General features: G+C 46.2%; 1 protein-coding gene across 1 annotated transcript in view; it reads left to right on the plus strand.

Annotated features, from left to right (window-relative positions):
• The window catches only part of cdh23 (cadherin-related 23), a 114,057-nt gene that overhangs the window by 69,426 nt on the left and 17,224 nt on the right, over positions 1 to 27,407 (plus strand). Inside the window, exons 19-24 of the mRNA XM_078199369.1 lie at positions 1,428 to 1,619; positions 3,998 to 4,111; positions 16,128 to 16,254; positions 19,076 to 19,327; positions 24,469 to 24,630; positions 25,579 to 25,835. Coding sequence (XP_078055495.1) covers positions 1,428 to 1,619; positions 3,998 to 4,111; positions 16,128 to 16,254; positions 19,076 to 19,327; positions 24,469 to 24,630; positions 25,579 to 25,835 — 1,104 coding nt within the window. The remainder of the gene's footprint in view (positions 1 to 1,427; positions 1,620 to 3,997; positions 4,112 to 16,127; positions 16,255 to 19,075; positions 19,328 to 24,468; positions 24,631 to 25,578; positions 25,836 to 27,407) is intronic.

Raw genomic sequence — 27,407 nt, forward strand, 5'->3', positions numbered from 1 at the left:
TCGGTTAGTGCGTTTCAGATGCTAACCACTCGCTCTGTTAAGTGTTTTTCCTCATTTCACTTTTGCTTCTTTTCACATTATTTATTAGTCACGAGTAAGGCTTAGATTAACACTGTAATGAAGTTACTGTGAAAATCCCCTCGTCGCCACACTCCTTTGAATCTGTCGTCTCTCATATTCTCCATCCTTTCACGAGTGGGAGTAGCTTTACGCTATCCACCCTGTCCAGACCCCTTATGATTTTGAATATCTCCACCAAATCATCATAGAATCATAGAAACCCTACAGTACAGAAAGAGGCCATTCGGCCCATCGAGTCTGCACCGACTACAATCCCACCCAGGTCCTACTCTCATATCCCTACATACTTACCCAACTAATCCCTCTAACCTATGCATCTCAGGACACTAAGGGCAATTTTTAGCATGGCCAATCAACCTGACCCGCACATCTTTGGACTGTGGGAGGAAACCGGAGCACTTGGACGAAACCCACGCAGACACGAGGAGAATGTGCAAACTCCACACAGACAGTGACCCGAGCCGGGAATCGAACCCAGGTGCCTGGAGCTGTGAAGCAGCAGTGCTAACCACTGTGCGACCGTGCCGCTGAGAAATCTCTTCTCAACCTTTCCTTCTCCAAAACAACTCTCTCTCAAACAACAAAACATTGGCCAAGAATAAAGAATAGAATTCTAAACTCTTTAAAGGCAGCTTTAGAAATGGGACAGTAATTCTATCTTTTTTTTAGTTTTGCACACTTCATGTTGCAGGGAATGGATTGGTTTATAGGTTTAGCAGAAAGAGGCAAGAGAACTTAACAGGTCTGGAGCCAATAAAGGGCCATTCAGTCCATCAGTTCTGTTCCATCCAGAGCCGAGTTTCATTGGCATTGTGTATATTGGCACCATTGCATATACCTTGTCTACACTAGTAGATAGATACAGCATGCCGTACATAGAGAGGGAAAGGAGAGGGTGCAGAATGTAGTGTTACAGTCATAGCGAGGGTGTAGAGAAAGATCAACTTAATGCGAGGTAGGTCCATTCAAAAGTCTGATGGCAGCAGGGAAGAAGAGGTTGAGCATCGTTCGAGAGTTTGCATGAGTTTTAAAAGCATAGAACAAGAGTAAAAGATAGAATTAGAAGATGTGCATTTTGGCATCCAACAGATTCATCCTAAAACATAAACATCACTTCTGCTGATCAGCCACGATGGAGCAGACTCGATGGGCTGAATGGCCTAATTCTGCTCCTACATCTTATCTTATGGTCTTATTGCACAATCGTGTTAATCGCCAAAAAAAAAAACTGTATTTAATTTCCTTTTAATTTTTCCGGCGTGATTTGTACCAGCGTGCAATCTTGCAGTTCAGGAACGGACCCGTGACCTAAGACTGTGATACCTCAATCATTTGTTGTTTCCTAGGAGAGAGACGCAGGGTTCAATGTGTATGAGGTGTTGGCCACCGACAACGATGAAGGCTTGAACGGAGCAGTCAGGTACGGCTTCCTGAAGACAGCGGTTAACAGAGACTGGGAGTACTTCAGTATCGACCCTATCAGTGGAATCATCAATACCACAGTGCGGCTGGACAGGGAGAGGCAGGCTGTCTATAACGTGAGTGATCGGTTTTTGGAGTACCCCCGTAGTCCCTATCCTCTACACACCACACCTCTGAATTTGATTTAATTTTTTTGGCTTGATTTATTATTGTCACATATATTAGTATACAGTGAAAAGTATTGTTTCTTGCGAGCCATACAGGCAAAGCATACTGTTCATTGAGAAGGAAAGGAGAGGGTGCAGAATGTTGTGTTACAGTCATAGCTGGGGTGCAGAGAAAGATCAACTTAATGCGAGGTAAGTCCATTCAAAAGTCTGACGGCAGCAGGGAAGAAGCTGTTCTTGAGTCGGTTGGTCCGTGACCTCAGACTTTTGTATCTTTTTCCCGACGGAAGAAGGTGGAAGAGAGAATGTCCGGGGTGCGAGGGGTCCTTAATTATGCTGGCTGCTTTGCCGAGGCAGTGGGAAGTGTAGACAGAGTCAATGGATGGGAGGCTGGTTTGCGTGATGGATTGGACTGTGTTCACGATCTTTTGTAGTTCCTTGCGATCTTGGGCAGAGCAGGATCCATACCAAGCTGTGATACAACCAGAAAGAATGCTTTCTGTGGTGCATCTGTAAAAGTTGTTGAGAGTCGTAGCTGACATGCCAAATTTCCTTAGTCTTCTGAGAAAGTAGAGGCGTTGGTGGACTTTCTTAACTGTAGTTTATTTATGGGATGTTGGCTTCGCTGGCTGGGCCCAGCATTTATTGCCCATCCCCAAATGCCCTTGAGAAGTTGGTGGTGAGTGGCCTTCTTGAACCGCTGTGGTGTAGGCACACCCACAGTGCTGTTAGGAAGGCAGTTCCAGGATTTTTACCCAGCGGCAGTGAGGGAATGGCGATACATTTCCAAAATCAGGATGGTGGGTGTTGTCTTAGGAGCCTTGGTGAGTTCCTGCAGTGCATCTGAATGTAAATTTAACTGCCGTCTTCAGAGTCACAAAGCAAACTTGGATAGATGGCCTATTGGCCATCGTTCATGCTGAATACTGGGAACAAGTGAGCTTTGCTTTGTACTTGGCTTCACTGCCAGCACTGACACATATTTAGTATGATTTCCAAGTGTGGGTGTGTAATTATTTTGACCCTGTATCGTTGCTGACAGTGTAAAACCATCAGCAGCAAATGATTTTTGATTTGATTTATTATTGTCGCATGTATTAGTATACAGTGAAAAGTATTGTTTCTTGCGCGCTATACAGACAAAACATACCGTTCATAGAGAAGGAAAGGAGAGGGTGCAGAATGTAGTATTACAGTCATAGAAGAAATTGCATTAAAGCATTGTTAGTGCATTTGAAAGAGTTAGAATGAAGTTTTAGAACCATAGAACGAGAGTAAAAGGTAAAATTAGAAGGTACGCTGGACACAGCTTGCAAGAAATCGCCTCGCTGTGGCGCCATCTTGGGAAAAAAATGAATTTGGGGGAGGAGGAGGCACCCTCCTATCTCTGCTTTCATTATCCAACTGAGTATTGACACCACTGTGGCAACAAATGAACTGTCGGCAGAACAGGAATTATGGCAGGACTCACAGTAAACGGAGTCTATTTAAAAAGATTCTCTATGAACTACAGCAAACAGAACTCTTGACTGAAACTACTTTCTCAGGAGACTAAGGAAATTTGGCATGTCAGCTATGACTCTCTACAACTTTTACAGATGCACCACAGAAAGCATTCTTTCTGGTTGTGTCACAGCTTGGTATGGCTCCTGCTCTGCCCAAGACCGCAAGAAACTACAAAAGGTCGTGAATGAAGCCCAATCCAACACACAAACCAGCCTCCCATCCATTGACTCTGTCTACACTTCCCACTGCCTCAGCAAAGCAGTCAACATAATTAAGGACCCCACACACCCCGGACATTCTCTCTTCCACCTTCTTCCATCGGGAAAAAGATACAAAAATCTGAGGTCACGTACCAACCGACTCAAGAACAGCTTCTTCCCTGCTGCCGTCAGACTTTTGAATGGACCTACCTTGCATTAAGTTGATCTTTCTCTACACCCTAGCTATGACTGTAACACTACATTCTGCACCCTCTCATTTCCTTCTCTATGAACGGTATGTTTTGTCTATATAGTGCGCAAGAAACAATACTTTTCACTGTATACTAATACACGTGACAATAATAAATCAAATTAAATTAGCAAAACCTCCTGATAAAAGCAATGTTATTCCTACTGCAGAAGACAGTGAGTGGAGGAGAGTTGCATCATACACATTATTGGAATTATATCAATCTTGGTCACTCAAGACATAATATAATGGGAAAATAACCAATCATCTCCACTTCTGGCCAGAAATAGCATTGTTGCCACATAGCAGTGAAAGAGTAGAATGATTTCAATCAGTCTTTTCTTAATGGATTCTTTATGTTGTCTTTCTAGCTGATTCTCCTGGCTTACGACCTTGGACAACCTGTCCCATATGAAACCACGCAGCTTCTGCAGGTAGCTCTAGATGATATTGACGATAATGAACCACTCTTTCTCAAACCACCGGTAAGAACACTTGAATAAATGGAGCGAGTACAGTCAGATACCGGCTATGAGTTAGGTTCCAAAACAATGAGGAGTTGTATATTGGACAGAAGAATCTTTCAGCACAGAGGGAGGCCATCTTGGCCATTCCACCTCTGTTGGTTTTCTGAAAGTGTTGCTGATTGGTCCCACTCTCCGATAGTTTTCCCTAGCCCTGCTAGATTTTTTTTTCCATCTCAAGTACGTAAGGAATTCCTTTTTGTAAGCTATAAGTGAATTTACCCTTTCAGAGAATCATAGTTGCAGCAAAACAGAGGCCATTTGGCCCATCCAGCCTATTCCAGCTCTCTGCAGAAGCAATTTAGTTAATTCCATACCTCTTCCTGTGAGCCCTGCAAGTTCCCTTCCGTCAGGTGCTTATCCAATTCCCTTTTGAAATGCACCACACTCTCAGACAGTGCATTCCAGATCCTAACCACTCGCTGTGTGACTCTGTCTCCACCACACTCTCAGACAGTGCATTCCAGATCCTAACCACTCGCTGTGTGACTCTGTCTCCACCACACTCTCAGACAGTGCATTCCAGATCCTAACCACTCGCTGTGTGAATCTGTCTCCACCACACTCTCAGACTACTTGGGACTACGATGTTGTGGCCATTACGGAGACGTGGGTAGAACAAGGACAGGAATGGTTGTTGGACGTTCCGGGGTATAGATGTTTCAGTAAGTGTAGGGAAGCTGGTAAAAGAGGTGGAGGAGTAGCATTGTTAATCAAGGATAGTTTAACGGCTGCGGAAAAGCACTTTGAGGGGGATATGCACACTGAGGTAATATGGGCTGCAGTTAGAAACAGGAAAGGAGCGGTCACGTTGCTAGGAGTTTACTATAGGCCCCCAAATAGTAATAGAGATGTGGAGGAAGAAATTGCTAAGCAGATTATGGATACGTGTGGGGGTCACAGGGTAGTTGTCATGGGGGACTTTAACTTTCCAAATATTGATTGGAACCTTTGTAGGTCAAATAGTTTGGATGGGGCACTTTTTGTGCACTGTGTGCAGGAGGGTTTCCTGACACAATATGTGGATAGGCCGACAAGGGGTGAGGCCACATTGGATTTGGTACTGGGAAATGAACCGGGCCAAGTGTTAGATTTGGTTGTGGGAGAGAACTTTGGAGATAGTGACCACAATTCGGTGTCTTTTGTTATTGCAATGGAGAGGGATAGGGCCGGACGGCAGGGCAAGGCTTACAATTGGGGGAGAGGTAATTATGATGCGATTAGGCAAGAATTAGGGGGCATAAGATGGGAACAGAAACTGTCAGGGAAAGGCACTGATGAAAAGTGGAACTTTTTCAAGGAACAAATACTGGGTGTCCTTGATAGGTATGTCCCTGTCAGGCAGGGAGCAAATGGCCGAGTGAGGGAACCGTGGTTCACAAAAGAGGTGGAATGTCTTGTGAAAAGGAAGAGGGAAGCTTATGTAGGGATGAGGAAACAAGGTTCAGATGGCTCGATTGAGGGTTACACGTTAGCAAGGAACGAGCTGAAAAAGGGGCTGAGGAGAGCTAGGAGGGGACATGAGAAGTCCTTGGCGGGTCGGATCAAGGAAAACCCCAAGGCTTTTTACTCTTATGTGAGGAATAAAAGAATGACCAGGGTGAGGTTAGGGCCGGTCAAGGACAGTGGTGGGAACTTGTGTATGGAATCAGTAGAGATAGGCGAGGTGATGAATGAATACTTTTCTTCAATGTTCACCAAGGAGAGGGGCCATGTTTTTCAGGAAGAGAAGGTGTTACAGGCTAATAGGCTGGAGGAAATAGATGTTCGGAGGGAGGATGTATTGGCAGTTTTGAATAAACTGAAGGTCGATAAGTCCCCTGGGCCTGATGAAATGTATCCTAGGATTCTTTGGGAGGAGAGGGATGAGATTGCAGAGCCTTTGGCTTTGATCTTTGGGTCCTCGCTGTCCACGGGGATGGTGCCAGAGGACTGGAGAGTGGCAAATGTTGTTCCTCTGTTTAAGAAAGGGAATAGAAATGACCCTGGTAATTATAGACCGGTTAGTCTGACTTCGGTGGTTGGTAAATTGATGGAAAAGGTCCTTAGGGATGGGATTTACGACCATTTAGAAAGATGCGGATTAATCCGGGATAGTCAGCACGGATTTGTGAAGGGCAAATCGTGCCTCACAAATTTGATAGAATTTTTTGAGGAGGTAACTAGGTGTGTTGATGAAGGTAGGGCGGTTGATGTCATATACATGGATTTTAGTAAGGCGTTTGATAAGGTCCCCCATGGTCGGCTTATGATGAAAGTAAGGAGGTGTGGGATAGAGGGAAAGTTGGCCGATTGGATAGGTAACTGGCTGTCTGATCGAAGACAGAGGGTGGTGGTGGATGGAAAATTTTCGGACTGGAGGCAGGTTGCTAGCGGAGTGCCGCAGGGATCGGTGCTTGGTCCTCTGCTCTTTGTGATTTTTATTAATGACTTAGAGGAGGGGGCTGAAGGGTGGATCAGTAAATTTGCTGATGACACCAAGATTGGTGGAGTAGTGGATGAGGTGGAGGGGTGTTGTAGGCTGCAAAGAGACATAGATAGGATGCAAAGCTGGGCTGAAAAATGGCAAATGGAGTTTAACCCTGATAAATGTGAGGTGATTCATTTTGGTAGGACAAATTTAAATGTGGATTACAGGGTCAAAGGTAGGGTTCTGAAGACTGTGGAGGAACAGAGAGATCTTGGGGTCCATATCCACAGATCTCTAAAGGTTGCCACTCAAGTGGATAGAGCTGTGAAGAAGGCATATAGTGTGTTAGCTTTTATTAACAGGGGGTTGGAGTTTAAGAGCCGTGGGGTTATGCTGCAACTGTACAGGACCTTGGTGAGACCGCATTTGGAATATTGCGTGCAGTTCTGGTCACCTCACTCTAAGAAGGATGTGGAAGCGCTGGAAAGAGTGCAGAGGAGATTTACCAGGATGCTGCCTGGTTTGGAGGGTCGGTCTTATGAGGAAAGGTTGAGGGAGCTGGGGCTGTTCTCTCTGGAGCGGAGGAGATTGAGGGGAGACTTAATAGAGGTTTATAAAATGATGAAGGGGATAGATCGAGTGAACGTTCAAAGACTATTTCCTCGGGTGGATGGAGCTATTACAAGGGGGCATAACTATAGGGTTCATGGTGGGAGATATAGGAAGGATATCAGAGGTAGGTTCTTCACGCAGAGAGTGGTTGGGGTGTGGAATGGACTGCCTGCAGTGATAGTGGAGTCAGACACTTTAGAAACATTTAAGCGGTTATTGGATAGGCACATGGAGCACACCAGGATGGTAGGGAGTGGGATAGCTTGATCTTGGTTTCAGATGAAGGTCGGCACAACATCGTGGGCCGAAGGGCCTGTTCTGTGCTGTACTGTTCTATGTTCTATGTTCTAGTATATTCCAGATCCTAACCACTCGCTGTGTGACTCTGTCTCCACCACACTCTCAGACAGTGCATTCCAGATCCTAACCACTCGCTATGTGACTCTGTCTCCACCACACTATCAGACAGTGCATTCCAGATCCTAACCACTCACTGTGTGAATCTGTCTCCACCACACTCTCAGACAGTGCATTCCAGATCCTAACCACTCGCTGCCTACAAACAAATGAGATATTTTGGTTCCTTTGCCTTTTGTCTCAGGGTCCTCTGATCCTGACCGACCCACCAACAGAAAGTACTCTCTGATCAAAACCCTGCATCCTTTTGAACATTTCTATTGATATCTTGTTCATCACCCTGTACCTGAAAGAGAACAAGCCCAATCACTAAGTCGCATAAAAATATAACTTCAAATGATCAGGCAAGCCTATAAACCTGTATGAAAATGGGATGGGATTTTCCGATGCTACTTTGAAACACTCTGATTGAAGTCCCAAATGCAATAGGAACCAAGTTTAAAAGTCTCCGGCACATTTCAGCTGTCAAGGGTATGGCTGGAATGCACTGTCTGAGAGTGTGGTGGAGACAGAGTCACACAGCAAGTGGTTCGGATCTGGAGTATACTGTCTGAGAGTGTGGTGGAGGCTGGTTCACTGAGCAGGAACCAGGGCAGGGGAGCCGAAGGGTGCTCAGGGAAGTTAACATTGAGCTTTCGACTGAGACGAGTAGCAAGGCAGAAAGTTTCCGAATGCAGGGAATTGGCACAGGTGGTACAGGAGCAGTACAAACACAGATCGCTACCGGCCTCATCGCCAGGCACTGCCCAATAGCACACATCATGGAACGGGGAGCTGAGTACACAGGAGGCAATGTGTGGAATCGCTCCCAGCAGTGGAATATCTCCAAGAGACGCAAGGCCCAGGTTCTCGTGGCGCAGCTTAGACAAAACCCGGCATTAATCCGAGCCAAAGAATTTCGAGCGCAAATTATATTGTGTAAATCGTGGGTTCTGGAATTTCCTCTCCGATAAGCTTCACCACAAAGTTTGCCACATCCCCAGATCGAATTAATCACAAAGGCAAGTTTCTGCAAACTGCAACTATTTGTAGTCCTTTGAGGAAGCCTTGAAAATTAAGCTGGTTCTGTAGGGCGCAAGGATGTTAGTAAATAGCTTCTAAAAAAACTTTTGGGTAGAACTTTATTTTGAATTGGTCATGAAACCGGTGTACACCAATATAACTGACCAATTGTCGTGTACAGTTTGTTTAAAGAGTCATTTTCAGTTATTTAGAAGCAGGTTACTGAGAGATGGTGGTCTGATTTAGAAAGCTTTCTTTTGACAAACCCATTTCTCGCTGTTTTAGTCAAACAGCTCGTAACTGTATAGAGAAATAAATGTCAATGCAAAAATGTTTGCAAAAAAAGAAGAAAGATTTAAACCTTGCCCGATTACACCCACTCATGACAGATCTTATCCTTGGCAGGATGCAAGTGCATCTCAAAGCCAGTGCAATTTTGGGTACAATTTGTTCATTTTCTGCCTCCTTTGTTGGTGCCTCCCTCATCCCACATCTTCCTCACTGCTCCCCCCCCCCCCCCCCCCCCCCACACACACGGTGGCACAGTGGTTAGCACTGCTGCCTCACAGCGCCAGGGACCCGGGTTCGATTCCCTAGCTTGGGTCACTGTCAAAGAACAAAGAAAATTACAGCACAGGAACAGGCCCTTCGGCCCTCCAAGCCTGCACCCACCATGCTGGAATGGCGGCGGCTAAGAGGGGATCTTATTGAAACATATAAGATGATTAGAGGTTTAGATAGGGTGGATAGTGATAGCCTTTTTCCTCTGATGGAGAAATCCAGCACAAGGGGGCATGGCTTTAAATTGAGGGGGGGTAGTTATAGAACCGATGTCAGGGGTAGGTTCTTTACCCAGAGGGTGGTGAGGGATTGGAATGCCCTGCCAGCATCAGTAGTAAATGCGCCTAGTTTGGGGGCGTTTAAGAGATCCGTAGATAGGTTCATGGACGAAAAGAAATTGGTTTAGGTTGGAGGGTCACAGTTTTTTTTTTTAACTGGTCGGTGCAACATCGTGGGCCGAAGGGCCTGTTCTGCGCTGTAATGTTCTATGTTCTATGTTCTATGCTGCCCGACTGAACTAAAACCCCTGACTCTTCCGGGTACCATATCCCTCTATTCCCATCCTATTCATGTATTTGTCAAGACGCCCCTTAGAAGTCACTACCGTATCCACTTCCACTATCTCCCCTGGCAACGAGTTTCAGGCACACACTACTCTCTGTGTAAAAGATCTGCCTCGTACATCTCCTTTAAACCTTGCCCCTCGCACCTTAATCCTATGCCCCCTAGTAATTGACTCTTCCACCTTGGGAAAAAGCTTCTGACTATCCACTCTGTCCATGCCTCTCATAATCTTGTAGACTTCTATCAGGTCGCCCCTCAACCTCCGTCGTTCCAGTGAGAACAAACCAAGTTTCTCCAACCTCTCCTCATAGCGAATGCCCTCCATACCAGGCAACATCCTGGTAAATATTTTCTGTACCCTCTCCAAAGCCTCCACATCCTTCTGGTAGTGTGGCGACCAGAATTGAACACTATATTCCAAGTGCGACCTAACTAAGGTTCTATAAAGCTGCAACACGACTTGCCAATTTTTAAACTCAATGCCCCGGCTGATGAAGGCAAGCATGCTGTATGCCTTCTTGACTACCTTCTCCACCTGCATTGCCACTTTCTGTGACCTGTGTACCTGTACACCCAGATCCCTTTGCTTATCAATACTCTTAAGGGTTCTGCCATTTACTGTATATTTCCTATCTGTATTGGACCTTCCAAAATGCATTACCTCACATTTGTCCGGATTAAACTCCATCTGCCATCTCTCCGCCCAAGTCTCCAACCGATCTATATCCTGCTGTATCCTCTGATGGTCCTCATCGCTATCCGCAAATCCACCAACCTTTGTGTCGTCCGCAAACTTACTAATCAATCCAGTTACATTTTCCTCCAAATCATTTATATATATTACAAACAGCAAAGGTCCCAGCACTGATCCCTGAGGGACGCTACTTGTCACAGCCCTCCATTCAGAAACGCACCCTTCCACTGCTACCCTCTGTCTTCTTTGACCCAGCCAGTTTTGTATCCACCTTGCCAGCTCACCTCTGATCCCATGCGACTTCACCTTCTGCACCAGTCTGCCATGAGGGACCTTGTCAAAGGCCTTACTGAAGTCTGGTGACGTTCACGAGGGGTCATAGGTTCAAGGTGAAGGGAGGGAGGTTTAACACAGATATCAGAAGGACATATTTCACACAGAGGGTCGTGGGGGCCTGGAATGTGTTGCCGGGCAAGGTGGTGGAGGCGGACACACTGGGAACGTTTAAGACTTATCTAGACAGCTATATGAACGGAGTGGGAATGGAGGGATACAAAAGAGTGGTCTAGTTTGGACCAGGGAGCGGCGCGGGCTAATTGTTCCTTGTTTCTCGTTTCAAGGCTTCATTCTATGATCATCTTGCTGGTGCCAGTACAGAGCGAGACTGCGGATAGTTGGGAACCTGTCTCGGGGGCAGGGAATTCAGATGGTGTTCGTGGAAGTGGAAATGACTAGGGTTGGGAAGCATTTTCCGATCAGGGCCATTGTGATCTCCTGGACTCGTTTCGATCGCCTCAGGGGGTCGGAGAGGAATTTCCCAGATTTTTTTTCCCCATATTGGCCCTGGGGTTTTTCACTCTGGGTTTTCGCCTCTCCCTGGAGATCACATGGTCTGGAATGGGGGGGGTGGGGGTGAGTTAATAGGTTGTAATGAACAAAGCATCGTAGCTGTGAGGGACAGCTCAGTGGATAGGATATTGGTATGTAGATAGGCTGGAAAATTGGGCGGGGATCCTGGATTTAGGATTCAATCCTGGACCGGGGAGCGGCGCGGGCTTGGAGGGCCGAAGGGCCTGTTCCTGTGCTGTATTGTTCTTTGTTCTTTGTTCTTTGTCCATGGGGACAATATCCACTGCCCTACCCTCATCAATCATCTTCGTCACTTCCTCGAAAAACTCGATCAAGTTCGTGAGACACGACCTCCCCTTCACAAAACCATGTTGCCTCTCACGTCCACTGTCTGTGCAGAGTCTGCACATTCTCCCCGTGTCTGCGTGGGTTTCCTCCAGGTGCTCCGGTTTCCTCCCACAGTCCAAAAGACATGCTGGTTAGGTGCATTGGCTGTGCTAAATTCTCCCTCAGTGTTACCCGAACAGGTGCCGGAGGATGGCGATTTTATGCATTGTCTGTTGAATGGGCGGCTAGTTCTCTCTGTGACCAATCAGCAGTAGCTGGTTAACTGGCTCAAATGAGAGGGGCTCCCCCCCCAAGGATTTTAATGTCTCTCTTCTCGCTGTTGACAGCTTTCATCCTCTCCTTCCCTTTTAAGGGAAGTTCTTTGTTCACAATATGTGGTTGGGCACAGAGAAATCTGCACCTCATCAGCCCACAGGCCACTTTGCTGAATAAGTGTTCTTTCTGCTCTACAACCGCATACACACACACAGAGTTATTTGTCACCAATTTAAAGCACGAATTTTGAGGATGTAAACACCAGGCAGCACATTTCTGACCTTCATCAGTTGTGGTTCAGTCAGGAGGACTGTCGAACATAAGAGTTCAAAGGTTCAAGCTCCCAAGTCCAAGGAATTCAGTGCATATTCTCCACGGATACCTCCCTGCAGTATTGAGAGACTCCTGGATTGTTTAAGTTTATTTATTAGTGTCACAAGTAAGGCTTACATTAACACCGCAGTGAAGTTACTGTGAAATTCCCCCAGTTTTCACACTCCGGCGCCTGTTCGGGTCCACGGAGGGAGAACTTAGCACGGCCAATGCACCCTAACCAGCACATCTTTCGGACTGTGGGAGGAAACCGGAGGAAACCCACGCAGACATGGGGAAAATGTGCAGACTCCACACAGACAGTGACCTAAGCCGGGAATCGAACCCGGGTCCCTGGCGCTGTGAGGGAGCCGTGATAACCACTGTGTCACCGTGCCATCCCATTGTCTGAGACACTCTCAGCAATTGCCTGATCTAGTGGATGTTATAGTTCCGATGTTACTTCTGGAAGAGGACCTGTCAGTTCATCTCAACACTCCAGCACAGTCCCAAGAGAGTGCTGCACTGTCGGGGGTACAATGTCTTTCAGACGAGATGATGAACCGAGACTCCACCTGCCTGCTAAGGTGAATGTGAAAGATCCCATGGCACTATCCCCAAGTAGAGAGCGGGAGAGTTCTACCCAATAGCCTGACTAATATATATCACAGAAACAGATTATCTGCTCATTATCATGTTGCTATTGGTGGAATCTTGCTGTGTGCAAATTGGCTGCTGTGTTTCCTACATTACAACAGTGATTGTGCTTCAAAACAGTTTCATTGGCTGTGAAGCAGGTGGGCATGACCAATGGTCATGAAAAGCGCTATATAAATGCAAACCTTTCCTCTTTTCATCAACCGACCAACTCCATCAACTAGGATCATTGATGCTATTGTTTGTAGGCGCTTCCTCTGGGTAGAGTTTGCTGCCTACGTAATCACCACACTCGGAGATAATTCGTCAAGGCATTGAACAATGAATTAGAGGAATTCTTTCGGGCAAAAGAAACCCTTTGGTCCATCTAGCCCACCTATCCCCAGACCCTTAGTGTGTTTCTAATCACCATGAAATTCATTGACAAGAACCTACTGAGTACCCTCTTGAAACTCATTAAAGTTCCTTGGTTCCGCCACCTATACCGATTCCTTGTTCCACAAGCTTACCCTCTGTTAGCATAAAGATTCCTCCTCCTTAGTAATAAGGTACCGTGTACATTATTCACAATTGGCTGCCTTGCAAGCATACTTCGAGGAACATTAACAGTTAACCAAGTACTTTTCTCCCCCAATGTCCCCCTATCTGCTCTGCATTCCCGGACAATAAAATAGTTTTGTGTATGGCATCTTATTGCTTATCAAGTAGAATGATCCAATATTCCCTCAACTTAATAAGCGTGAGAGGTGGTTTGATTGCAATGAGAGGGTTTGACAGAGTAGATGCTGGGGGGCTGTGGCTGGAGCATCTCGAACCAGGGCTCATAGTCTCAGGGTAAAGGGCTAAGTCATCCAGGACTGAGGTGAGGAGAAATCTCTTCACTTAAAGGGTTGTGAATCTTTGGAATTATCGAAAAGAGCTGTGAATGTTCAGTCATTTAGTATATTTTGGGACCAAGATTGATGAATATTCAGATACCAAAGGAATCAAAGTATTTGGGGATAGGGTAGGAAAGATTAGCTGTGACCTGTGACTGAATGATGAAGCAGCCTCAAAAGCCTACATACAAACATATGAATTAGGAGTAGGCCATTCGGCCCCTCAAGCCTGCTCTGCCATTCAATAAGATCACGGCTGATCTGATTGTAACCTCAACCCTGCATTCCCGCCGATCCCCCGATAACCTTTCACCTTGATTGTTTATCAATAATCTATCTCACTCTACCTTAACGAGAGAGTTCCAGAGACACTCAACCCTCTGAGAGAAAAAATGCCTCATCATCTCTGTCTTAAATGGATGATCCCTTATTTGTGAACAGTCACTCCCTAGTTCTGGATTCCCCCACAAGAGGAAACATCCTCTCCACATCCACCCTCTCAAGACCCCTCAGGATCTTATATGTTTCAATCAAATTGCCTCTTACTCTTCTGAACTCCAGCCTAGCCTTTCCTCATAAAACAACCTGCCCATTGCAGGTATTAGTCTAGTAAAACGTCTCTGAAATGCTTCGAACTCGTTTACTCCCTTCCTTAAATAAGGAGACCAATACTGTGCACAATACTCCAGATGAGAAGCCAATGGTGCGAAGCTACCATCTGTGGGATTATGACTGAACGCCTCTAAGTCAGAGTCCCGCCTAAAAGTAACAATGCGTGTATAACAGAAGCATAACCTGCCTACTTTTGTATTATGTTCCCTTCACAATAAATGATAACATCTATTAGTTTTCCTAATTATTTGCTGTACCTGTATACAAATCATTTGTGATTCATGCACTCGGACACCCAGATCCCTCTGCAACTCAGAGCTTTGCAATCTCTGACCGTTTCGATAATATGCTTTTTTTTTTATTTTTCCTGTCAAAGTGAGTAATTTCACATTTTCCCACATTATATACTCCAATTGCCAGATCTCTGCCCACTCACCTAACCTATCAATGTCCCTTTGAAGCCTATTTTTGCTCCAGTTCCTTGATGTTCCTGAAAGACGTCTGAGAAATATTTCACATGGTGAATGCCAGAATGCAAGTTTTATCCCACCCGCACCACGTTGCATCAGTGCATCAAGCTGACCTTCCTGCTCTGAAAAGGTTGCCCATCTATTTTTAACAGATGGGAGGCACAGTGGCGCAGTGGTTAGCACTGCTGCCTCACAGCACCAGGGATCCGGGTTCAGTTCTGGCTTCAGGTCACTGTCTGTGTGGAGTTTGTACGTTCTCCCTGTGTCTGCATGGGTTTCCTCCCACAGTCCAAAGGTGAGCGGGTTAGGTTGATTGGCCATGCTAAATTGCCCCTTAGTGTCAGGGGAATTAGCAGGGTAAATATGTGGGGTTATAGGAATAGGGCCTGGTTGGGATTGTGGTCGATGGGCCAAATGGCCTTCTGTTGAAGTGGAAACTTTCCTGCTTCTTGACTGTGATAGAAAGACTCAACAAAATTCATTTTGACTAAATAACTAGTCTTTATTTATGAAAGACTGCATGCAGTATTGGCTGAAACTTGAGTTCAGAGAGCAGTTGGTACAACTTGCTAATTCCTCCTCAAGTCCACGCTTACACAAAGAATCAGTTCAGTATTTATACATAATCATTATCAGTTTGCGTGACTAGAGCTTATTCAGGAATTCGATCAGTAATAGAATCATAAGCAATGTCATTAATCATGGCACAACCTGCTGACCTCCGAGAACTCTTTGTCTCATCATTCATACCCTTATCTTGTCCTTTGATGTAACAGAAAAAAGTCGGTGACTCCTTCATCCATGACCTTATCTTGTCTTATTCATACAGCCCTAAGTTATGAGGAGTCAATCTTATCAGACCTTACAGAGGTCAGGCATTTTGGAATAGCCTGACCTTCTCTGGTCCTATTCATGTCTTAAGTTATGCGGAGACAGCCTTATCAGGTCTTACAGGGGTCTGGCATTTTGAAATAGCTTGGTCAGCCGTTCTTATATTGTACCAAATAGTTGACCAATTTTCCCATCATGCCATTACTTAGTTCGTACAACTTCACACTTCTTCTGCACTATAGGGATTCTATGATTCAAACTCCCTTGTCAAATCCCAGAAAAAGCCCAAAGTGCTTTGCATACTTTATAAAGTTACACAGGGAAAAGTGCATGTTGCACAAAACCCCTGGATTGTAAAACATTTCTAACAGGGAAGAGAACAATGGCTGGTTGGAAGTTTGGTAGTGTTATTGAGGTTGAAGGGATGCCTCAATGTTTAATGTTCACCCTCTCTCTCTGTGTATGCTACATTGCTAACCCAATGTTGCACCCTGTGTTTTATTAGAGGAGTTTGCAGTACCAGCTGTTGTTTGTTGCCGAGCATTCTGATCCAGCTACTGTCGTGGGGAATGTAACGGGAGCCATCGATGCTGATGAAGGATCCAATGCTGTGGTCTATTACTTCATAGCAGGTTGGTTCCCAGTCAATAGAGTTGCACCCTCATTACTTGCCGAGAGCCTGCACCTTATCCAACAGCAAGAGTAACCATTCCTGCTGCCTCCCTGCTCTGACACTGAAATGATTGTACCCTTGACAGTTCCAGATTGCACTAATTTGTGGGTGGCACGGTGGTACAGTGGTTCATTTGCATTGCTGCCTCACAGCATCAGGGACCCGGGTTCGATTCCCGGCTTGGGTCACTGTCTGTGCGGAGTCTACACGTTCTCCCCGTGTCTGCGTGGGTTTCCCCCGGGTGCTCCGGTTTCCTCCCACGGTCCAAAGATGTGCGGGTTATGTGGATTGGCCGTGCTAAATTGCCCCTTAGTGTCAGGGGGACTAGCTGGGGTAAGTGCATGGGGTTATGGGGATAGGGCTTAGGTGGGATTGTGGTCAGTGCAGACTAGATGGGCCGAATGGCCTCCTTCTGCACTGTAGGATTCTGTGAATCCAGTACTCCCTCTACCCAGTTTCCTGCCCCCCCCCTCCCAAAACTATGCCATCTTGAAAGCTGTCCCATTGGTATCCCCTTCATCCCTGACTGTCACCCACCCTTTGTTGACTTTCTCTGACTCCTGAAGTCTCCTCATAGAAATTCCATATCCTCATCATTCAAATCACCGCACTCCACAACTTCGCACACTGATGAGTTCCTCCAGCCCTATAAGCAGTGTTAAATGCTGCCTTCTCTTCAACCTCCTCCTCCTTTGCGAGCAGAGACTTCAGACGCTTTGATCCAGTCTCAAAACGCGTTCCTTCAGCCAATCTATCCATTGCACCTCCTGATCTCTCTCTCTGCAGGACCCAGTATCTGTTTCCAACATCTCGCCTTGAAGTGCTGGAATACACCTCAAAGGTGCTATAAAAATTAAAGTTGTTGTTATATTAATTCATACGCCAGTTTGCCCCACTTGCATCGGTAACCCTCAATCCTGTTCTCCATTCTAAAATCCCTGGTGAGCACCACTTACTGTGCTGTTCTCATTCCATGCCAGCATGCACACCCAATTATAGACAGTGCCCTACAGTGGACCCAAGGCATCTAGGAATCACATTGAGACTTCTCAAGTTATGTTTCTGATTTGATTTACATGTATTAGCATACAGTGAAAAGTATTGTTTCCTGCACGCTATACAGACAAAGCATACCATTCATAGAGAAGGAGAGGGTGCAGAATGTAGTGTCACAGTCATAGCTAGGGTGTAGAGAAAGATCAACTTAGTGCGAGGTAGGTCCATTCAAAAGTCTGACAGCAGCAGGGAAGAAGCTGTTCTTGAGTCGGTTGGTACGTGACCTCAGACTTTTGTATCTTTTTCCCGATGGAAGAAGTTAGAAGAGAGAATGTCCGGGGTCGTTAATTATGCCGGCTGCTTTTCAGAGGCAGTGGGAAGTGTAGACAGAGTCAGTGGATGGGAGGCTGGTTTACGCAATGGAATATAACTCAACCTTTGTTGCCAATGAGTATAGATAAATTCTATTCCTTTAATTCGATTTTAAACATTCAGTTCCTCCACCACCGACACACAGTGGCAGCAGTGTGTAAAATATGCACTGCAGTAACTCACCAAGGTTCCTTCCAAACCCACAAACTCTGCCATCTAGAAGTATAACGACAGCAGATACATGGCAACGCCACCACCTGCAAGTTCCCCTATAAGTCACTCAACATCCTGACTTGGAAATATATCGGCCTTTCCTTCACTGCTACTGGATCAAAATCCTGGAGCTCCCTCCCTTACAGTGCTGTGGATGTACCTACATCATATGGACTGCAGCGGTTCAAGAAGGCAGCTCGCCATCACCACCTCCAGGGCAATTAGGGGTTAGAAAGGCTGGCCCCAGCCAGCAATGCACACAGCCCACATCAAAAAACAACTCTCAGGTGGATTGGAGCTCTGGACACAGAATAGGATGACCAACACTCACAGGCAGCCCTGGCATCTGCAGGAATTATAACAACACCAATAAGGGCACCGCTATGAACATTCTGGGTGTAAAATCGCACTTGATAATGGCAAACGTTCTTTGAACTCTAGTTCATGAATAAAAGGTTGTTGACTGACAAATGGGTTAACGTTTTAATTGGTTTGGCAGACAGGGCATCACGAAGGTTAACATGTTGGGCGACCAATGGCAGGAGCATGGGGGTGGGACCAAGGAGATCATGTGATGAAACCTCCAGGAAGGCATTTAACCAGAATTGGCAATCGTACCCTTGAGGTGGAATTACGAAGCGCTAAATAGATATTTTTAAGCTGTAATAACACAGCGAAATCATAGAATCTGCAGTGCAGAAGGAGGCCTTTCAGCCCATCGAATCTGCACCAACAACAATCCCACCCACGTCCCATTCCCGTAACCCCACATATTTGCCCTCCTAATCCCCCTGACATCAAATGGCAATTTAGCATGGCCAATCAACTTAAGCCGCACATCTTTGGACTGTGGGAGGAAACCGGAGCACCCGGAGGAAACCCACGCAGACATGGGGAGAATGTGCAGACTCCGCACAGACAGTGACCCAAGAACAGAATTGAACCCGGGTCCCTGGCGCTGTGAAGCAATTTCTTTTGTGTAATAGATCATAAGCTTTGATAACCTCAGATTAAAAATACAGTTTAGTGATTAGGTACAGAACAGTCTACTTAATATAAACAGCTCGAATAATTCTAACCTGTGGCTTTTAAAACAAAGAATTATTGCAATAATTTACATCAATACTGTTTAATCATTTAATATAATTGTCATGTGACTGCTCAAGATTAAATCACTCATTAAACTCTGTTCACCGTAGCTGGAGATCCAGAGAAGAACTTCCAGCTGAACCGGAATGGGTTGCTTAAGGTGATGAATGATCTGGACCGAGAGACCAACCCATTCTACACCATCATTGTCAAGGCCTCCAGTAACCCGAACTGGAGATCTCCTCGGGGGCACAGCCGGCGCTTTGACCCCAGCACTGACCTCACCCTGCAGGAGGTCCGCATCTTCCTGGAAGACATTGATGACCAGCCACCCAGGTTCATCAAGTCCGAGTACACTGCTGGTACGTTGGCAATTTCCAGACCCGTGAGTTGGCACATTTTGGTGGGAAGAATAAGACGGCATACTTCATCAATCAGAAGCGCCTGATTGAGGTGGAGAAACAAAGGAATTGTGCAGCGCAAACTACTCAAATTAGCAACACAGGTTAATAAGGCCTTCAGAACAAAACATCCCAAACACTGACATTTTGACAAGATTAGAATTCAAGAGCGGAGAAGTCACAAAGTTGTATCGATCTTTGATTTGACCAAACTTGGAGAATTGTGCACTGTTCTACTCTCCATATTTTTAGAAAACTGGATAGAGGCACCAGGGAAGGGTTAAATACATTCACAAGGGTGATACCGGAACTGAGGGGAAAGGCTGAACAGTTTGGGGCTTTTGCCTCTAGTAAAGAAGGGTGGCACAGTGGTTAGCACAGTGGCTTGTCACCCACAAAAGACTGGTAGTGGCACAGTGGTTAACACTGCTGCCTCACAGTGCCAGGGACCCGGGTTCGATTACCAGCTTGGGTCACTGTGTGTGTGGAGTCTGCACGTTCTCCCCGTGTCTGCGTGTGTTTCCTCCGGGTGCTCCGGTTTCCTCCCACAGTCCACAGGTGTGCGGGTTAGGTGGATTGGCCGTGCTAAATTGCCCCCTAGTGTTGAAAGATGTGAAGGTTCGGTGGATAGGCCATGCTAAATGCACAGGGTTGCAAGGATAAGGCGAGGTGGACCTGGGCGAGATGCTCTTTTGGAAAGTCGGTAAAGACTCGATTGGCTGAATGGCCTCCTTCTGCACCATAGCGATTCTATGGTTTTATGGTAAGACGGAGGGGTGACCTGATAACACATTCATTATCTTAAAGTGTTCTGTGGTAGATATGGGAAAGATGTTTTCGTGTGTTGGTGCTTGGTGGTTTAAAACTGGAGGCCATAAACATACGGTAATAATTCCAGTACGGAATTCAGGAGAAACTTCTTTATCCAGAGAATGGTGCACTGATACTGCACTGTGTTGTTTAGACAAACAGTATAGATGCATGTATGGGGAAGCTGGATAAAAATGTGAAAGAGAAAAGAATGGAAGGTTATGCTGATAGGGTAAGATGAAGTACGGTGTGGGGTTTGGGGGGGCGGGGTGGGGGGGAGGCTTCTGTAAAAATTAGCATTGACCAGCTGGGTTGAATGTCCTGTCGGCTGGGTATAGACATTTTAGACATTCTGTTTTCCTATTATCTGTTTTCACTAATCCCTTTCTTAAAAGTTCATGTCAGCAGCCAAACTAAATCACAAATTCGAGAGGGAACATTAGTAACCTTTCGTTCACGGTTAAACTGAAAGTGTGACCGTGGCGTGTGGAGATAGTCCATTGAAAGAGGCCTATCAAAGCTCCCATTTCTGTTGGTTGTGGTAAATTCGGCCGCTTGCCAGGTTTAGTTTGGTAGGAAGTCAGGAACAAATCAGAGAAGTGAAAAGAATGGAGAACAGGCCTTCCCAGCATTCATTGCAGTAAGGAAAGTCCTCTATTAAAAGTATAACCCCCCTGGTGTCATAGCCATTTAGATGCCTCAATGATGCTTTAAGAAGCACTGCAATCAAACAATAATCTGTTTGGTAAAACCTTTGATAGTGTTGTGTCTGCCAGGATAAATATTCTGATTTGTTCATTCGTATTTTGGTCCAAACTAAATCTAAAACATTATAGCCCAGTAGAAACAGCTGACTTGGCACATTCTAAAACATTTACCCGCATTCATTTCAGTAAAGGAAACACTCAGCACTCTCACATGGCACAGGTGAATACACATCACGTGTGTATTTGTGCCTAACCAGCAGTTCCAATCAGTAATGAAGGAAGTGCAACCCCCACACACTCTGCTTTACATCTCCGCATTTTACCCACAACTGCATAGGAAAGTTTCAGTTCACATGAGAATATGGGTACTGAGGCCACACAGCCAATGAAACATCGAGCACTCACTCACGAATCAGAACTGCAATCAGCCATTTCTGCATTCCCAATTAGCCACACGAGTAAAGAGCCCACGCTGTTGGATAACTCTCATCTAAACAAGGCAGTCGTCCTGCTGACGTTTGTATTTGCATCCAGGTCGCTATTTTGAAAGGCCAAGCTTCACTTGTTTTGCTGCAATGAGCTTGTTTGGGTCTACGGGGTGACACGGTGACACAGTGGTTAGCAGTGCTGCTTCACAGCGCCAGGGACCCGGGTTCGATTCCAGCCTTGGGTGACTGTGTGGAGTTTGCGCGTTCTCCCCGTGTCTGCGTGGGTTTCCTCCGTGTGCTCTGGTTTCCTCCCACACTCCAAAGATTCTGCTGATAATGATGGACCTCATTCCTTGCTGCCTGTAGGTGTTGCTAGTGATGCTAAAGTGGATTCTGAGCTGATCAGAGTGGAGGCTTACGATGGTGATATCGGAAACAACAGATTAGAATCTTAGAAACCCTACAGCACAGAAAGAGGCCATTCGGCCCATCGAGTCTGCACCGACCACAATCCCACCCAGGCCCTACCCCTACATCAAAGAACAAAGAACAAAGAACAATACAGCACAGGAACAGGCCCTTCGGCCCTCCAAGCCCGCGCCGCTCCCCGGTCCAGGATTGAATCCTGAATCCAGGATCCCCGCCCAATTTTCCAGCCTATCTACATACCAATATCCTATCCACCGAGCTGTCCCTCACAGCTACGATGCTTTGTTCATTACAACCTATTAACTTACCCCCACCCCCCCATTCCAGACCATGTGATCTCCAGGGAGAGGCGAAAACCCAGAGTGAAAAACCCCAGGGCCAATATGGGGAAAAAAAATCTGGGAAATTCCTCTCCGACCCCCTGAGGCGATCGAAACGAGTCCAGGAGATCACAATGGCCCCGATCGGAAAATGCTTCCCAACCCTAGTCATTTCCACTTCCACGAACACCATATGAATTCCCTGCCCCCGAGACAGGTTCCCAACTATCCGCAGTCTCACTCTGTACTGGCACCAGCAAGATGATCATAGAATGAAGCCTTGAAACGAGAAACCAGGAACAATTAGCCCGCGCCGCTCCCTGGTCCAAACTAGACCACTCTTTTGTATCCCTCCATTCCCACTCCGTTCATATAGCTGTCTAGATAAGTCTTAAACGTTCCCAGTGTGTCCGCCTCCACCACCTTGCCCGGCAACACATTCCAGGCCCCCACGACCCTCTGTGTGAAATATGTCCTTCTGATATCTGTGTTAAACCTCCCCCCCTTCACCTTGAACCTATGACCCCTCGTGAACGTCACCACCGACCCGGGGAAAAGCTTCCCACCGTTCACCCTATCTATGCCTTTCATAATTTTATACACCTCTATTAAGTCTCCCCTCATCCTCCGTCTTTCCAAGGAGAACAACCCCAGTTTCCCCAATCTCTCCTCATAACCAAGCCCCTCCATACCAGGCAACATCCTGGTAAACCTCCTCTGTACTCTCTCCAAAGCCTCCACGTCCTTCTGGTCGTGTGGCGACCAGAACTGGACGCAGTATTCCAAATGCGGCCGAACCAACGTTCTATACATCTGCAACATCAGACCCCAACTTTTATACTCTATGCCCCGTCCTATAAAGGCAAGCATGCCATATGCCTTCTTCACCACCTTCTCCACCTGTGACGTCACCTTCAAAGATCTGTGGACTTGCACACCCAGGTCCCTCTGCGTCTCTACACCCTTTATGGTTCTTCCATTTATCGTGTAGCTCCTCCCTACATTATTCCCACCAAAATGCATCACTTCGCATTTATCAGGATTGAACTCCATCTGCCATTTCCTTGCCCAAATTTCCAGCCTATCTATATCCTTCTGTAGCCTCTGACAATGTTCCTCACTATCTGCAAGTCCTGCCAGTTTTGTGTCGTCCGCAAACTTACTGATCACCCCAGTTACTCCTTCTTCCAGATCATTTATATAAATCACAAACAGCAGAGGTCCCAATACAGAGCCCTGCGGTACACCACTAGTCACAGGCCTCCAGCCGGAAAAAGACCCTTCCACTACCACCCTCTGTCTTCTATGACCAAGCCAGTTCTCCACCCATCTAGCCACCTCCCCCTTTATCCCATGGGATCCAACCTTTTTCACTAGCCTACCATGAGGGACTTTGTCAAATGCTTTACTAAAGTCCATATAGACAACATCCACGGCCCTTCCTTCATCAACCATTTTGGTCACTTCTTCAAAAAACACCACCAGGTTCGTGAGGCATGACCTCCCTCTCACAAAACCATGTTGACTATCGTTAATGAGTTTATTCCTTTCTAAATGCGCATACATCCTATCTTTAAGAATCTTCTCCAACAACTTCCCCACCACGGACGTCAAGCTCACCGGCCTATAATTACCCGGGTTATCCTTCCTACCCTTCTTAAATAACGGGACCACATTGGCTATCCTCCAATCCTCTGGGACCTCACCTGTGTCCAGTGACGAGACATCACTACATATTTACCCACTAATCCCTCTAACCTATGCATCCCAGGACACTAAGGGCAATTTTAGCATGGTCAATCAACCTAACCCGCACATCTTTGGACTGTGGGAGGAAACCGGAGCACCCGGAGGAAACCCACACAGACACGAGGAGAATGTGCAAACTCCACACAGACAGTGACCCAAGCCAGGAATCGAACCCTGGTCCCTGGAGCTGTGAAGCAGCAGTGCTAACCACTGTGCTACTGTGCCGTGCTAAATTGCCCCTTAGTGTCCCAAGATGTGAACGTTAGGTGGATTGGCCATGCTAAATTGCCCTTTAGTATCCCAAGATGTATAGGTTAGGTGGATTGGCCATGCTAAATTGTCCCTTCGTGTCCAAAGATGTGCAGGTTAGGTGGATTGGCCACGCTAAATTACCCTTTAGTGTTCCAAGATGAGTAGCTTAGGAGAATTAACGGGGTAAATGTATGGGGTTAAGGGAATAGGGCAGGGGTGGGCCTGGATAAGTTGCTCTGTCGGAGAATCAGTGCAAACTTGATGGGCCGGACCTCCTCCTGCACTATAGGGATTCTATGATAATGGCATTTTCCTAGCCCAAGGCTATAAATATCTCTATTTCCCTGCATTGCGATTGTGTGTGGATTCTGCTGATAATGATGGACCTCATTCCTTGCTGCCTGTAGGTGTTGCTACTGATGCTAAAGTGGGTTCTGAGCTGATCAGAGTGGAGGCTTACGATGGTGATATCGGAAACAACAGCCTGGTCTTCTATCAGATTGTTAACATCCGCTACGTTCAGCTACAATTCAACGAATCTGAAGACGTTGGCAATGTCTTCATAATCGGTAGGAACCCCAGAAAGAAAGACACAGTTCAGACCAGTATTCCTATTTTCCAATTCCACTGCTATTCCATTTTAAAATATATAAGACCAGTTCAAGCCAACATTATAAACTCCTTGAAGCTATAGGGAGAGATTTGCAGAAATTAAGATCAAATTGAGGATTAAATTAGGCTTTCTCCCAATCCCACTTTCTTCCTCACTTTTCTCCTGGGCTCAGAGTCAACTCATAGATTTATGGGCGGCACGATGGCACAGTGGTTAGTGCTGTTGCCTCACAGAGCCAGGGACCCGGGTTCAATTCCCGGCTTGGGTCACTGTGCGTGTGGGGTTTGCACGTTCCCCCCCTGTCTGCGTGGGTTTTCTCCGGGTGCTCCGGTTTCCTCCCACAGTCCCAAGATGTGCGGGTCAGGTTGATTGGCCATGTTAAATTGCCACTTAGTGTCAGGGGGATTAGCAGGGTAAATACGTGGGACTATGGGGATAGGGGCTGGGTGGGATTGTGGTCAGTGCCGACTTGATGGGCCGAATGGCCTCCTTCTGCACTGTATGATTCGATGAACTCATAAAGTGTGGAGTTAGAGGGATACAGCAGCTAAGTGTGTCGGCAGTGCATCCTTTGGGACATTTGGCCTAACCATGAGGAATCTTGCACTTATCATCTTTAATTCCTCCAGGAAAATTACATATTTACCAAAGAAACTGAAAGGATCAAAAATATAAAATATTCTCTCCTCATGAAACCAAGGTGCAGCGCCAAAGTAGATTAAGGAATTTCATAAAGTCTAATTTGATCATTTGCTTTTTAATTAAATCACTGTTATTTATGACTTTGCAAAAGTGATTAACCTTCATGCGTGTGTTCAAACGATATTGAACGCAGACTTACAAGAGCAGGATTCCTTACAGCATCGAGGTTCCAAAACGCCGGTAACTTCTGCGTGTTTTTCAGGGGAGCAGGATGGCATAGTGAGGACCTTTGACCTTTTCACGGCCTACGACCCTGGCTACTTTCTGGTGGACATCATGGTTTCCGACCTGGCTGGACACAACGACACGTCGGTGATCGGGATTTACATTCTGAGAGACGACCAGCGGGTGAAGATCGTCATCAACGAGATCCCGGAAAGGGTGCGGGAGTTCGAAGAAGAGTTCATCAAGTTGCTTTCCAACATCACTGGTGCCATCGTTAACACTGATGACGTGCAGGTAACGGACCCTTGGCCGCTCACCCCGACCAATCGTGGAGAATGCATTATCCTCACCGGTATCTTGCAGAGATAGAGTCCCAGAGGTTTACAACATGGAAACGGGCCCTTCGGCCCAACTTGTCCATGCCGCCCTTTTTTTTAAACCCCCAAAGCTAGCCCCAATTGCCCGCGTTTGGCCCATATCCCTCTATACCCATCTTACCCATGTAACCGTCCAAACACTTTTTAAAAGACAAAATTGTACCCGCCTCTAATACTACCTCTGGCAGCTTGTTCCAGACACTCACCACCCTCTGTGTGAAAAAATTTCGTGAACACAGTAAGAGTTTTAACAACACCAGGTTAAAGTCCAACAGGTTTATTTGATAGCAAATGCCATTAGCTTTCGGAGCGCTGCTCCTTCGTCAGATGGAGTGAATATCTGACGAAGGAGCAGCGCTCCGAAAGCTAATGGCATTTGCTACCAAATAAACCTGTTGGACTTTAACCTGGTGTTGTTAAAACTCTTACTGTGTTTACCCCAGTCCAACGCCGGCATCTCCACATCATGAAAAAATTTCCCCTCTCAATACTTTTGTATCTCTCCTCTCTCACCTTAAACCTATGCCCTCTAGTTTAGACTCCCCTATCTTTGGGAAAAGATATTGACTATCTAGTTGATCTATGCCCCTCATTATTTTATAGACCTCTATAAGGTCACCCCTCAACCTTCTACATTTCAGAGAAAAAAGTCCCAGTCTATCCAGCCTCTCCTTATAACTCAAACCATCAAGATTTACTAGCATCCTAGTAAGTCTTTTCGCATCCTTTCTATAATAGGGTGACCAGAACTGTATTCAGTATTCCAAGTTTGGCCTTACCAATGTCTTGTACAACTTCAACAAGACGTCCCAACTCCTGTATTCAATGTTCTGACCAATGAAACCAAGCATGCTGAATGCCTTCTTCATCACTCTGTCCACCTGTGACTCCACCTTCAAGGACCTATGAACATGTACCCCTAGATCTCTTTGTTCTGTAATGTTTTAACAGTTTTATGTTGGGTAGTGTATGTGTTATGCCACTGGATGGGTAGCGAGAGGCCTGGAGCACAAGAGTGAAAGTTCAAATTCCACCCCCAGCCCAAGACAGCTGAAAGCAGACAGAGGGGAGCAGAGGAAGTAACTGCTAAAAGTGCAGAGTAACACTGGTATGTGGTCCATGAGTAGGGTTGCCAACCCTCCAGGATTGTCCTGGAGTGTCTGAGACTTAAAGACTAATGTCCACCACACTGCCCCAGAGGTTCTCTTAAAGAAGTGTGCAATTTTTAATATTGTTCACCAGGTACATAACTGTTGGATAATTGTGGATTAAAAATGACTGACTGGCAGTCAAGAATCATCCAGTTGGGTAATGAGACTTTCTATTTGTCCATGGAAAGGCAAGATGTGTCAGGCAACCAATGGCGGGAATGCGGGGGGTGGGGCAGTTGGTGGCAGGAGATCACATGATGCACCTCCGGGAACATGTCCAACTGGAGTTGGCACCTGTAGTCTGAGTGGAGAGGTGGCTAACAGACTGGTGTTAGTCA

Source organism: Mustelus asterias, chromosome 28 (genome assembly GCF_964213995.1).
Source record: "Mustelus asterias chromosome 28, sMusAst1.hap1.1, whole genome shotgun sequence".
Lineage (NCBI taxonomy): Eukaryota > Metazoa > Chordata > Chondrichthyes > Carcharhiniformes > Triakidae > Mustelus > Mustelus asterias.